At 44.8% G+C, this 14,336-nt stretch overlaps 1 protein-coding gene across 1 annotated transcript in view; it reads left to right on the top strand.

The window, feature by feature from the left end:
* LOC145362434 (Ig heavy chain Mem5-like) overlaps positions 1-10,614 on the top strand; it is a 31,643-nt gene extending 21,029 nt beyond the window's left edge. Inside the window, exons 6-7 of the mRNA XM_080218464.1 lie at positions 4,132-4,221; positions 10,508-10,614. Coding sequence (XP_080074590.1) covers positions 4,132-4,221; positions 10,508-10,614 — 197 coding nt within the window. The remainder of the gene's footprint in view (positions 1-4,131; positions 4,222-10,507) is intronic.
* Positions 10,615-14,336: the final 3,722 nt, after the last annotated feature.

The following is a 14,336-nucleotide window of genomic DNA, read 5'->3' as shown; positions in this document are numbered from 1 at the left end:
GAAATTACATCCCAGTTCTTAAACAGCAGCATTCACAGTTTACAGATGAGTCACCATCTGTGGAAACAATCATTGATCAGTGAAAGTTCCTCCATAATATTCATATATTCTCATAATATTCTTCAGTAAGGGACTCTGACAAACAGTTCGAAAATTAGCTGAATCTCAAGAAACCACCTTCAGTGCTTTCTGATGTGGACTGTCCAAGGAATGTACATAAAGATCAAGTGTGAAAATAGTTACAGAGGTCAGTTACTGAGTGTCCTGAACTTAAAAGTCGATATACATTGAAAATTATAAGAGAAAATGAATTAACGGTTTATGAAGGAGAACGCGAAAAGAAAAATAACAATAAGATTCCCTGGATAAATAAAGTAATCTAATTTCATTTCCTGGTCTCCGCCCCCAGACCCCACCGACCGCATCTGGATTGAAGGCAATGAGGATGATAACAGCAACATCTGGACAACCGCTTCCACATTCATCGTCCTGTTCTTCCTGAGCATGTCCTACAGCACTGTGGTCACTCTGGTGAAGGTGAGATGATTCAATTCACTCACATTTCAAACTGGCAGAATGGATTTGAAAAATCTCTCAATGTTTCACTGATTAAAAACTCTAACATTAATGTCCCGCATCACAAACATCTGCTTCAATATTTTCTCTTTCTTTTACAGATCAAATGACGGGTTGAACTTTGGACGCTGCAGGTTTCCCTCAGCTGATTATCAAGATCTCTGTATGGCTCCAATACAATATCAGCTCTCGGTGACTGTATCAGTAAAATTCACCCAGCTTATCATTCTGAATCTGTAACTGAGGCTACCATAGATATTATTTCAGTTTTCAGCGTCAAACGTATGATGCATTTTTGTTACAATGTAATTATGGTTAATAGTTTCCCCGTAGTTCAAATTTCATGTATAAATAAGAAACTTGTTTTATTTCTTATTCACATTTGTTAATTCCTCTTCCTATTAATGTCCTGTTTTCTATTTCTGGTGTATGTAACAGATGTCCAAATATTGACGGATTCCCTGTGCATGTGTTCTATTTTCAATGTAAAGTTCGATCGTTATATTCACGTTTCTAACATTAAAAAAAATTGTAAAATATTCTCTGAATTTTTAAAATAAACATTGAATAAAAATTTAACCATCTCTGGCTTGGCTTAATTCTGTTCTCTAAAAGCCTTCAACTCCGCTCCATTTCCCAATTATAGAGTCCCCCCCACCCCCCAACCCTCCTTTCCCAGACAGGCATGTCCCCGCAGTCATGTATGGGATGTGGCTGAACTCAAGGCCCATCCGTGAAAGAGTCACTGCGCCACCCAGTGATCCACCCATGTAAAAACACCTTCATCTCTGCCTTTCGATCAGAAAATCCAGAGACAGAATGAATGAACAATGAGGAGACATCGGTGATTTCATTCATAAACTGGTCCGTCACTGACGAGTTTCAGATAATTCTAAACAGTGAAGGCTCTGCTTCATCAGAGGCCGATGCAGGACAGTGCTAAGCAGGAAATAGTTCCCTTAACACTGCCCCTTACAAAAAAACTATCAGAGTCCCTACAGCATGGATTAACAGAACGAATCTCTCTGTACATTGTCCGATTAAACAAATTCAAGGCAGGCATACCACAAGCTAGATAGAGAACACATACAGAGCAGTGATGCAAACCATGAGATGAAACAAAGAGACTGAGGTGTATTTCACATAAGCACATTATCGATGACAAATTTCCAAATTGTGACGAGTGTTATGGGACAATTTGAAGTGACCAATACTGCCTTTAACAAGAGACAATATCAAACTCACGAGGCAGATAAACCTCCACAACTCTCCGTGCAGGAGCAAGGCGCGAAATACAGGTGTCAGTACAAGTGGGCAGTGTCATGGACACTGCCAAGGCTCAGGCCTGAAGGGGGGCTGAGGAACGAGGGAGTAGGGGGAGGGGGCTGACGGGAGTGTCTGAGGTGGGAGCGGAACTGAGTGGGCTGTCTAAGTGGTGAGGGCGTTGAGTGGGGTTCTGATGGTGTGGGTGGTTGTGTGAGGAGCCTGAGGAGGAGATGGCTGAGTGGGGATCTGAGGGGGACAGGGTCGAGTGGGGTTTTGAGGATGGGGCGGGTGAATGAGGAGTCTGGGGGGGGGGACGGGACGGGTGTGGGTGGGGTGCTGAGGGTGGGCAGGGCTGATTGAGGTGTCTGAAATTGAAAGAGGCTGAGTGGGTGTCTGAGGGGGAAGGAGACTTCCAGGGGATTATGGGATAGGATCTGGCTGGGACTGTTGTGGCCCATTTGGACTGGTGCAGGCCCGATGGGCCAAATAACTTCCTCCTGCACAGTTGGAATTCTATGATTCTATGAGATAAACACGGATTGCTACTGATTAACACGGGATGGAATTGTCCTATCCCGCCCATTATGATTCCCATGGCAGGCGAGACACAGATCATATAAAAGACCGCTGACCTCAGGCGGGATTTTCCGGCACTGGAAGAAACACGGCCGGAAAATCATAGGGTCACTGAGGTTTACAGCATGGAAACAGGCCCTTCGGCCCAAATTGTCCATGCTGCCTTTTTTCATCCACCGCTAAGCTAGTCCCAATTGCCGGCATTTGACCCATTTTCATCTATCTTATCCATCTAACTGACTTCACGTTTTTTTCACTGTCAAAACTGTACCCACCTCTACCCCCTCTGGCACCTTTTCCAGGCACTCACTAACCTCTGTGTGAAACAATTGCCCACCCAGACCCATTTGCATCTTCTCCTCTCACCTTCGGCTTATTCCCTCTAGTTTTAGACTCCCCGACTTTTGGGAAAAGATATTGACTATGTAGCTGATCTGTGCCCCTCATTGTTTTGTAGACCTCCATAAGGTCACCCCTAGGCTTTCTACACAGCCGGGAAAAAGTTCCAGTCTATCACGTTTCTCCTTAAAACACAAACAATCAAGTCCCTATACCCTCCTAGTGAATATTTTCTGAACTCTTTGTAGTTTAATAATATCCTTCCTGTAACAGGGTGACCAGAACTGTACAGAGTATTCCGAGTGTGGCCTTACCAATGTCTTGTACAACTTCAACAAGTTGTCCCAACTCCTTTATTCGCTGTTCTGACCAAGGAAACCAAGTATGCTGATTTCATTCCTCACAACTCTGCCCAACTATGACTCCACTTTCAAGGAGCTATTAACATGTACCCTCCCAGATTTCTTGGTTCTCGAACCGTCCCCAATAACTTAGCATTAAGTAAGTGCTGCCCTGGTTCGATCTATCAAATGCATCACCTCGCATTCATCTAAATTAAACTCCATCTGTCATTCATCAATCCACTGGCCCAATTGATCAAGATCCCTTTACAATTAGAGATAACCTTTTTTTCACTGTCCACTATGCCACCAATCTTGGCGTCGTCTGAAAACTTAATAACCATGCCTCCTAAATTCTCATCCAAATTATTAATATAAATGACAAATCACAATGGACCCCACCCATGGTGCCAGAAGTCACAAGTTAATTTCTCCAAGATTTTGGGTTCAGACTTTCCCCATTTCTTTCACTGATGCGATGCTGACAGCTCTACATTTCCAGGATTAAAATGTTCTCCCTTTATGGACAAGTTGGGGGGACTTTTGCATAATGTGTTCCTTTCTTTGTCACAATCCCACATCCCAGCAGGATTGAAAGATACTGGTCAACCCTTCCGATATTTCCAAAATTCCTTCTGTCAGGAACGCTCACACAGGCCCAGACTTATTTTGTGATGCATTTACAAAAAATATTTTGAATGGAAAATGTTAACCTGTTTGTTCAATGACTGTAATTAATTTCGGAATTAATTCAACCAGTACTAATCGTGTCTCTGGAGCATTCCCATCCATGCTTCATAAAGGGGTTATGCACGGTGTCATTGGGAGTGTCACAGTGATAAGCAGCTCCACAGAGAGGGAGTCGAGGGATCAACATTGGGAGAAAGAAATCGCAAGCTTTCTGCAACGGAGATGTATCCAGGAAAGGTAGATCTGGACGTTCCCACAATGGATCAGCATCTGAGGGGCAGTGATCTGAATGTTACAACAACTGAGAGGAGTTTATACTCGATACTTTACTTGCTGTCTCAAGGTTGGCCGTCTACAGCTAAGCGTGTTGAATATGTATTGAAACTGATTCGATACTTTTACTATCCAATCCTGGCTATTGTTGGTGTCCCCGGTAAGCTTCTTCACTGATTATGAATAATGTAGCCCGTGTTTAGCTCTGCCACTCTTGCCATCTGCTCTACCCTGTTTGCAACTGATGCTTGTGGTCTGCGTCCTTATTGAGTTATCACATCTACAACACGCTGATCACTATGTTAATGTTGCCTGTGTTGTGGAGTTTAGTTTGTAAAAATGTAAAAGATGTTTAGGAAGATGAAAAAGAATTGTGAAAACCGGTAGGAGGGGGAAAAGTGTGCAATCTCTTAAAAATGTGTTTTTGTTTGACGCTAAGACGTTTAAATTGCTGAATACACAGAAACTTTAAGTTGTAACACTTATTCCAGAGGCCAAAAACATAGGGGTTGCCTTTGTAATTGGCACGACAGGTTTTGCATTGTGGTCAGCACAGTCCGAAGTCTCACAACACCAGGTTAAAATCCAACAGGTTTATTTGGCACCATTGGCTTTTGGAATGGTGTTCTTTCTTCAGGCGAGTGAGGAGCTGTGTTCAAAAATAGGACATGTAAAGACATAAACTCAATTAACAAAATAATGGTTGGAATGTGAGTCTTTACGGGTAAACAAGGCTGAAAGATACAGACAATGTGAGTGGAGAGAGGGTTAAGCAGAGGTTAAAGGAGTGTGTATTGTCTCCAGCCGGGACAGTTAGTGAGATTTTGCAAGTCCAGGCAAGTGGTGGGAGCTACAGATAATGTGACATCAACACAAGATCACGGTTGAGGCTGTCCTCATGTGTGTGGGACTTGGCTATCAGTGCCTGGTCAGCGATCCTGCACTGCTGTGTGTCATGAAGGCCACCTTAGAGAATGCTTACGTGAAGATCTGAAGCTGAATGCCCGTGACTGCTGAAGTATGCCCCAACTGGAAGATAACACTCCTGGTGATCGACAATCCTGGGTTTGCAAAATCTCACTAGCTGTCCTGGCTGGAGACAATACACACCTCTACAACCTGCGTTTGGCCCTCTCTCCACTCACATTGTCTGTATCTTTAAGACTTGATTACCTCTAAAGACTCACATTCCAACCACTATTTTGTAAATTGAGTTTGTAGCTTTATATGCCCTGTTTGTGAACGGAACTTCCACTCACTGAATGAAGGGGCAGCGCTCCAAAAGCTTGTGCTGCCAAATAAACCTGTTGGGCTTTAACCTGGTGTTGTGAGACTTCTTACTGTACTTACCCCAGTCCAACGCTGGCACCTCCACATCATGGTTTTGCATTGTGCCAGCCGATGAATTTAAATAAAACACGCAGCTACAAGGGACCAATTTGAAGTTATTGTTGTTATCAACCTCAAGCCAATCTGAGTCCAGGGTTGTTGATAGGTCATTAGGAATATATATAAAAAAAACACACAACTGTCTTCAGGGCAGATCCACCAGTGCTGAGCCAGGAGTACAACCAGAAGCAGAGCCCGATCACCTGAAGCAGTTAGATTTCAGACAGCCATGGGGAGAGATTACTTCTCTCAATGGGTGGTGAATCTTTTGAATTCATTACCTGAGGATACGGCGGGTGTTAGGACTTGATGAAATTGAGGAGACAGAGTCTTACCCTGGGTCATTCCAAGCTCCATCAAACCCCAGCAGCTTCTTACTTATACTGAGTCAGCTGACCACCACATCATTTTCTCATTGGTTAGATAGCTTTCAGCTTGTTCCCATTGGTCACTATAACAGATCCAATGTGAGTCTGTTGGTTGTTATATTGGTTCCATTCTAACATTCCACTTAAACCCGCCTCTCCCACAACCTGATCCCTGAAAACCCAACCAACTCAAACCCATCACTTCCAGACACTTCCCAGTTACTGTGGTCCCACCAGTTCACCAGCTCCTCCGTCTCTTCCCTGTTCTTGGTGTCACCATTGCAGTGGTGTCATCAGCAAACTTGGATATCAAGTTGGAGGGGAATTTGGCCACAGAGTCATCTGTGTATAAGGAGTATAGTGGGGCTGAGGACACAGTGTTGTGGGGCACCACTTATGAGAATGATTGTGGAGGAGGTGTTTTGACTGTCCTTATTTATTGTTGTCTGTCAGGATCAAATTGCAATGGGAGGAGCCTAACCCCAGGCCAGAGACTTTGTACTGAGTTTCATTAGAACAATGGTGTTAAAGGCTGAGCTGTAGTCGATAAACAAGAGTCAGGGTTACAATGTTGACTGTAGGGCCAGGGAGATTGCATCTGTGGACCTGTTGCGGATATAGGCAAACTGTAGTGGATCCAGGCAATCTGGGAGGCTGGAACTGATTCATGCCATAACTAATCTTTTGCTGCATCACATAATATTGGACAAATGTGTCATTGGACAATATTCATTAAGGCAGGCTATTTGGTTTTTTTTGGTAGCGGCCTTGGTTTGAGTTTTTCTTACCTGGTGCACAGATCAGGAACTTTCCTACTGAGAGAGGACTCGCTGAGCTTCACTGGTCCAGCAGGTCATAGTGGGCCAGCTGCAAATACACTGGACACATTGGACAGTAGTATAATAATGAACACTGAAGCTTTGAAAGCAAACCCTGGTAGTTGAATTCTATGTCATTCGAGTGTGAGATAATGATTTCTTCCTGTATTGTGCGAATGACAGCCACAATGCCGTGGTCTCTCTGCAGTCTTTCGTAAATATGATAGAGGTTCTGAGCTGTCGAGGCACTAGGAACTCTCTCTGTCAACTGCTGTTAGTTTCCAGAGGAAAGGGTGAAACCAGCACTGTTTGGTGCCAGCCCTGCTACAGGGGTTGTCAGTAGCTATCTGAAAGGTGACAGATTACTACATACAGGACTCCACTCTGAATTTTCTGTCAGGGTTACCCTCACAACCTTCTCACTCTCCAAATCCCCCACAAGTTAGAGAGACTATTTACCTGCAGCTGAGTCAGGGTCAATGTCGAGGACCCCCGGAAAACTCTTTCCAAATTGTATACTATTTTGGCCCTACCATGGACCAGCACGGTGGCACAGTGGTTAGCACTGCTGACTCACAGCATCAGGGACCTGGCTTCAATCCCAGGCTCGGGTCACTGTCTGTGTCCAGTTTGGGCCTTCTTCCCGTGTCTGGGTGGGTTTCCATCAAATGTTTCACTTTCCTCTCACGATCCAAAAGACGTGTCGGATCATAAAAATAAAAAGAGGGGTCTGTACTGGGATTCTTTATGTTTGTAATTTTCATAGGTGACCTGGATAAGAAATTGGAGGGATGGGTTAGTAAGTTCGCCGACGATACGAAGGTTGGTGGTGTTGTGGATAGTCTGTAGGGATGTCAGAAGTTGCAGCGTGACATAGATAGGATGCAAGACTGGGCGGAGAAGTGGCAGGTGGACTTCAACCCGGATAAATGTGTAGTGGTCCATTTTGGCAGGTCCAATGGGATGAAGGAGTATAATATCTAAGCAGTGTCGAGGATCAGAAAGACCTTGGGGTCCGGGTCCATAGGACTCTCAAATCAGCCTCGCAGGTGGAGGATGTGGTCAAGAAGGTATATGGTGTACTAGCCTTCATCAGTCGACGGATTGAGTTGAGAAGTGGGGAGATAATGCTGCAGCTTTATAAGACCCTAGTCACATCAGATTTGGAGTACTGTGCGCAGTTCTGTTTGCCTCATTACAAGAAAGAAGTGGAAGCTATTGAAACGGTGCAGAGGAGATTTACAAGGATGTTGCCAGGATTGGGTGGCATGCCTTATGAGGATAGGTTGATGGAGCTCGGTTTTTTTCTCCCTGGGGAGACGAAGGATGAGAGGTGACCTGATAGAGGTTTATAAGATGTTGAGAGGTATCGATCGCGTGGATTCTTGGAGGCTATTTCCCAGGGCTGAAATGGTCGCTACGAGAAGATACAGGTTTCAGGTGCGGAGGAGTAGGTACAGAGGATATGTCAGGGGTAAGGTTTTCACTCAGAGGGCGGTGGGTGAGTGGAATCTGCTTCCGTCGGTGGTGGTGGAGGTGAACTCTTTGGGGTCTTTCAAGAGACTTGTGGATGTGTACATGGGATTTAATGGGATTGAGGTTTATTGGTAGGTCTAGTAGGTAGGGATATGATCAGCGAAACTCGTTGGCCGAAGGGCCTATTTGTGCTATAGTGTTCCATGTTCTATGTTCTATAAAAAGAGGTTTAAGTGATTCAGATTGTATGCACGTTATTTTTTAAAATGTTGTTCTATTTTCAGTCTAAATTGTCACTTTTCCCCCTGAATCATATCTAACGTTATTCTTCGTTTCCTTCCTGACAGTGAACATAATCACAATTGTGACACTGACGAGCAGAAACTGTGGTCTGTCCAAATGTGTCACTCGTTACCTGGTGGCCATGTCAGTGGGGGATCTGCTGGTCATTATCCTCGACCTGATATTGAGACAGATTCCCATTGTTTACTGGGAAAAGTTTTATTTCCTGCTATCAGTCCCCGTGTGTAACATCCACGCTGTCCTGCTTTATGCAGCCACTGACTGTTCCGTCTGGTTCACCGTCACTTTCACCTTTGATCGATTTGTGGCCATTTGCTGCCCCAAGCTGAAAAGTAAATATTGCACTGAGAAATCGGCTGCTGTGGTTCTGGGAACAGTGACAGTGCTGAGCTTTTTAAAGAACATTTTCTGGTATTTTATGTTATTAAAAGGATATGGGCTGGCGAACAATCCCTGGTTTTGTCACTTCTCATGGGATGTTGTGGAATCTCCGGTCTGGACAACAATCGAGTTCCTCCACAACATTCTAACCCCGTGTGTCCCGTTCGCCCTGATTCTGCTGCTCAATGCTCTCACCGTCAGACACATTTTAGTGAGCAGCAGGGCCCGCAGGAGACTCCGGGCTCACAGCAGTGGGGAGAATCCCAGAGACCCAGAGATGGAGAGTCGAAGGAAATCCATAATTTTACTATTTGTTATCTCAGCCAATTTCATTGTCTTATGGTCGACATTAATGGTTTATTCAATATGGATTCGGATGTATAATTTGGGCTACCAGTCAATGAGGTTACATCTTTTTGTTATGGAATTGGGCTTCATGCTACAACTCACAAGTTGCTGCACAAATACTGCCATTTATGCTGTGACACAGACTCACTTCAGACAGCAGCTAAAAGATCTACTGAAATACCCCATTACTGCAATTCTTCAACTCAATACACCATAACAGGAAACTACAACTACAAGACCCCTGACTCTTTCTGTTGGGCATTCATACTGTAAACAACAAAACACCCTCACAAAAACAGAAATAGTTACAGATAGGGAGAGAGAGAGGAGCGTGTTAGCAACAATGTGAGTGATAGAGAGAGACAAATTGGTAGAGAGAGGGAAAGCCACAAAACAAGGAGGACTTGAATTTGAAGAGTTTCTAACAGGTACAGGGAAAGAAGCAGACAGACAGAAAGAACAAAGACAGAGAGAGGCTCTCACAAAGAGAGGGAGACAGGATAGAGAGTGGAGAAAATGGCGAGGGTGATATACAGGAAATGAGAAAGGGAGACAGAAGAAGACAGGCAGGAGGTTGTTATAAGAGAAGGACAGGAGATGAAAGGAAAACAGGAGACAAAAAGTGGGGCAGAGGGAAATAGCCAGACACAGAGCGCAACAGAGACATCGAGACAGAGAGCGGGACAGAATGGGTAAGAGTGAGACTGAATGAGTATAACGGAAACAACAAAAACAGAAGACGGTGCGGGTGGGGGGAAGAGAGAAAGAGAGAGAGGAGACACAGAAGCACAAAAAAGAGGCATTGAGACATTCTTAATGAGTTTAACGATAAATATCACGTGGAGTTATTGGAATATGAGCCCCCTGATTGAGGCAGTTAATGCTGTCCAATCCGGAAATCCTGCAGACATCTACAATATAGTGTGTCTTGGTGACTGGAACACAGGGTGTGTACACTCAGGGTGTGGACTGGTGGTTTTATCACGAGACTATTAATACAGAAACTCAGTTAATGTTCTGGCACCCGGGTTCCGATCCTGTCACGGCAGACGGTGGAATTTGAATACTATTATCTGGACTTTAGAATCCGCTGGTGAGCATAAAAACATTGTTGATTGTTGGAAAACCCCAAGTGGTTCACCAGTGTCCCAGGGGAGGAAATCTGATGCCCTTCCGTAGTCAGGCTTAATGGTGACTCCAGGGTCACAGCAACGTGGTTGACACTTAATTGCCCTCTGAACATGGGCAACGAGGAGGATGAGGCATGAAGGCAGATGCCTTGAGTTGATTACAATTAACAATCACTGGTTGCGTCCCTGATGGAAGAGACGATAATCATGATTTTTTTTCAAAACCCTCCCAGTGGCAGCAAATAATATTCGGTTCTGGAAGCAAAATTATCCTGTCCTGAATAAACTGAAGCAGCAAGTGCTGACGGGGAAACCAAAAGGTCGTTACAGCCTGAATTAGACTCATATTGGAGTGGCAGAGAACAGCTGACTGTGGAAGATGAAACACGCTTATGGGGTTCAAGAGTCTCATCCTGAACCAGGTTCCCCATCCCACGAACTTTACCATGGCCATCCAGGAGTGGCAAAATGTAGATCCTCCAAGTTACTATGCCTGGTGTCCAGGTATGGATACAGATATTTGCCCGTGGGTCAGTGTTGGCAATATCAACAAGGACAGAACTGTCACCAGTCACTACTCTTCACACTTGGGAACGGCTGGGACGGCCATAGGCGTGGCTGCACATGGACATTGCCAGACCGCAAATGAGGTCTATGCTCCTGATAATGAGAGATGGTGATTCAAAATGAATGACCGCATACAGGGTGAGTTCATCAAACTCGAGGACACGAATGGAGCAACTTCACGCCTCTTTTTGACACCTGGCATCCCACAGGTGTTGGTTTCTGAAAATGGACCACCCTCCATCGGTCAGGAATTTGTGCATTGCATGAATTTGAACAAACTTTGACACGTTAGGACAGTGTCGTATTACCCATCATCCAGCGGCCTGGCAGAAAGAGCGGCCCAAACAGGAAAAATAGGTTCAGAAAACCATTCCACTGCCTCCTTGGACGCCAAATCATCCAAATTCATCTTCAGTTACAGGACAACACCACCCTCCTAACACCACCACCTCCTGTCTGCAACAAGTGGAATAGTCCAAGCAGAGCTGCTCATGGGAAGATCGCGTAAATTTAAGTCTGATTCCAAAGGTGGGAGTTGACACTCAGTGCCGTTCCCATCAACCGGGAGAAGCACTTAAAGGGAGTCACTAGGTTATTCGTAAAGAATCACGGCAATGGATCCGTGTCATTATGAGGCACGTTCAGGTCCGGAATAGGACCAGTCTCCTATCAAATCCACTTGGGACATACCATCCTATGGGAATGCTTCAATCATCCACAAGCCATCTCGTCCAAGCCATGCAGGAATAATCAATTCCCGGCACACCAGGATCTTTGGAAAGAATGTCAGGCACTCCAGCCCCTGCTCTCCATCTCCGCCAGTGGGATCCTCGCAGTCTGAAGAGGTTTTAGCCTCTCGACCACATTGTCTCCCGATAAAGGGAACTCGGGCCACAACACTCATGTTGGAAGAGACGAGCACAGGTCCGGTGAACACCACCCACTTCCGAGGCTGAGCAGGAGGAACCGGACCCAGCATGGAAACTCCAAAGAAGGATTCCAAGGCCGTCAGCCCTCGGCAGTTACTCAGACCTAGAGGTTAAGGGGTGCAATGACTTCAAACTGGTTCATGAGTTGAATATACACAAGTATGAGGCCTGTGTAATCTGTCCACACGGGGAGCTCCACGGGGAGTTCCAAGCTGCAGAGATTGGAACGCTAAGAGTTGGGGTAAGTGTGGGAGTATAGAGAAGTGGATGGAGTGGAGTTGCTGTGTCTTGTGACCCTTACGATTAGGTCCAGTGCAGACTGGTCTTTCCCAGGCATTACATTGCAGAAAGTGATGTGAGCAGATGGGTTTATTGAGGCTTTCAGAAGGATTTAAACAAGGTCTCACATAACAGACTACCATGTAAAGTGAAAGCGCATGGGATCACAGGCAATGTTTTGAGATGGCTAAAAAGCTGGTTAGCAGATAGAAATCGAAGATTTGGCATTCAGTGTCTAGTGGGGTGCGGCAGGAATCTGTGCACGGACCCAACGGTTCACATTATATATTAATTAATCTGAAAATGGAACTAAATGTATCATTCCCAAATTTTCAGATGATGTTGGGTGGGTGAGAGTGAGCTATGAAAAACATGCAAACATGCTCCAGTGTGGTTTGATCAGGCTCAGTGTGTGAGCATGCACTAAGTAGTTGCAGTTAAATGTGGGCAAGGGTGAGGTTATAACTTTGCAACAATAATAGGAAGATAGATTATTATTTGAATGGGTGTAAACTGAGAGAGGTGGATACTCAGCGAGATCCTGGTGCCCGCATGCGTCAGTAACTGTAACTAAGTGTTCATGTACAATAGGCAGTAATGAAAGCCAATGGTATACTGACGTTCATAAAGAGAAGATTAGAGTACAGGAATAGAGATGTGTTATTGCAGGTGTACAGGACATTGCTGAGGCCACACTTTGAGTATTGGGTGCAGTTTTGATGTCCTTATCTGAGGAAGGATGTCCTTGGTATAGAGGAAGAACAGCGACTGTTTACCAGACCGATTCCTGGGGTGACAATCTGTGATACGAAGAGAGACTAAGTCGTTTAGGGCTTAATTCATTGGAGTTTATTAGGGTGAAACATACAATATTGGAACAGGTTTAGACAGGGGAGGTTTAGAAAGAATGTTCCCGATGCTCAGAAAGTTGAGGTCTGTGTCTGAACCGTGTGTAACCCTGAGCCTTGCCTGAGGCCGAACCTTGTGTGCATCTGAACCGTGTCTCTGTCTGAACCTGTGTGGGTCTGAACCTGGTGTGGGCCCAAACCTGGTATGGGCCCTGTCGACATGAATACCAACATTCAATTTGCTTTTCCAACTGCTGATTGAACCTTCAGGTTAACCTTCAGAGAATCTTGAACAGGGACTCCCAAGTTCCCTTGTGCATCTGATTTTCTAAGTATTGCCCCATTTAGAAAACAACTTATGCCTCCATTCCTCTTTCAAAAGTGCATAATCTCACACTTTTCCCCATTGTATTCCATCTGTCATCTCTTTGCCCTCTCTCTAACCTGTACATGTCCTTCTGCAGCCCTCCCTCCGCAACGCCCCCCCCCCCGACTTTCTCAATACTTCCTGTCATTCTACATATCTTTGTATAATCTGCAGCATCACCTTCATTACGTTCTTCCAAATCATTAATGTATATTGTGAATCGTTGTGTCCCCAGCACCGAACCCTGAGGCACACCAGTAGTCACTGGCTGCCATCCTGAAAACAGATCCCCTCATCCCCACTCTCTGCCTTCTGTCAGCCAGCCAATCCTCTATCCATGCCAAGATCTTGCTCTCATCTCCTTTGGCACTTAACTCATTTAAGAGTCTCCAATGCAGCACTATATCAATGGCCTTCTGGTAATCGAAATAAATCAGTTCAATTGGTTCTCCCTGTCTAACTTTCTTGTTACCTGCTCAAAGAACTCTGACAGATTTGTTAGACATGAGCTCCCCTTGACAGAGCCGAACTGACTCAGTCCTATTGTGAAGGTGTATGAATTAAGCTGGGGCAGATAGAAACATTGGTCAACCATTTAGTACACAATAAGGAAAGCTGACTCTGCACAACCTACGACATGAAGAAGACCTGAGAAGGTCAAGACCTGGTAAGGCTGACTCCGCATAACCTAGGGCTGTATGAATAAGACAAGGTAAGTCAGGGAGGAAGGAGCCACCGACTTTCTCCTGTTCTTTCAAAGTACAGGATAAAAGTATGAATGGTGAGACGAAGAGTTCTCGGAGATCAGCAGGTTGTACCATGATTGATGGCATTTCTTATGATGCTACTATTGATCAAATTCCTGAATAAGCTCTGGTCATGTAAACTGATAATGATTATGTATAAAACATAGAAAGACCAGAATATATTTGACGAGCTGAAAAATATAAATGTTGATATTAAGAATATAATAGATGTGTTTGTACAAAGAATGCTTAAAGTTAGCATGTAGGTGCAGCAGGTAATTGGAAGGGAAATTACATGTTGGTCTTCCTTGCCGGCAGACTGGAGT

This window comes from Carcharhinus amblyrhynchos, unplaced genomic scaffold, assembly GCF_965287045.1.
Source record: "Carcharhinus amblyrhynchos unplaced genomic scaffold, sCarAmb.v2.hapA scaffold_38, whole genome shotgun sequence".
In the NCBI taxonomy this organism is placed as follows: Eukaryota; Metazoa; Chordata; class Chondrichthyes; order Carcharhiniformes; family Carcharhinidae; genus Carcharhinus; species Carcharhinus amblyrhynchos.
This window is presented reverse-complemented; position numbering and strand designations above follow the sequence as displayed.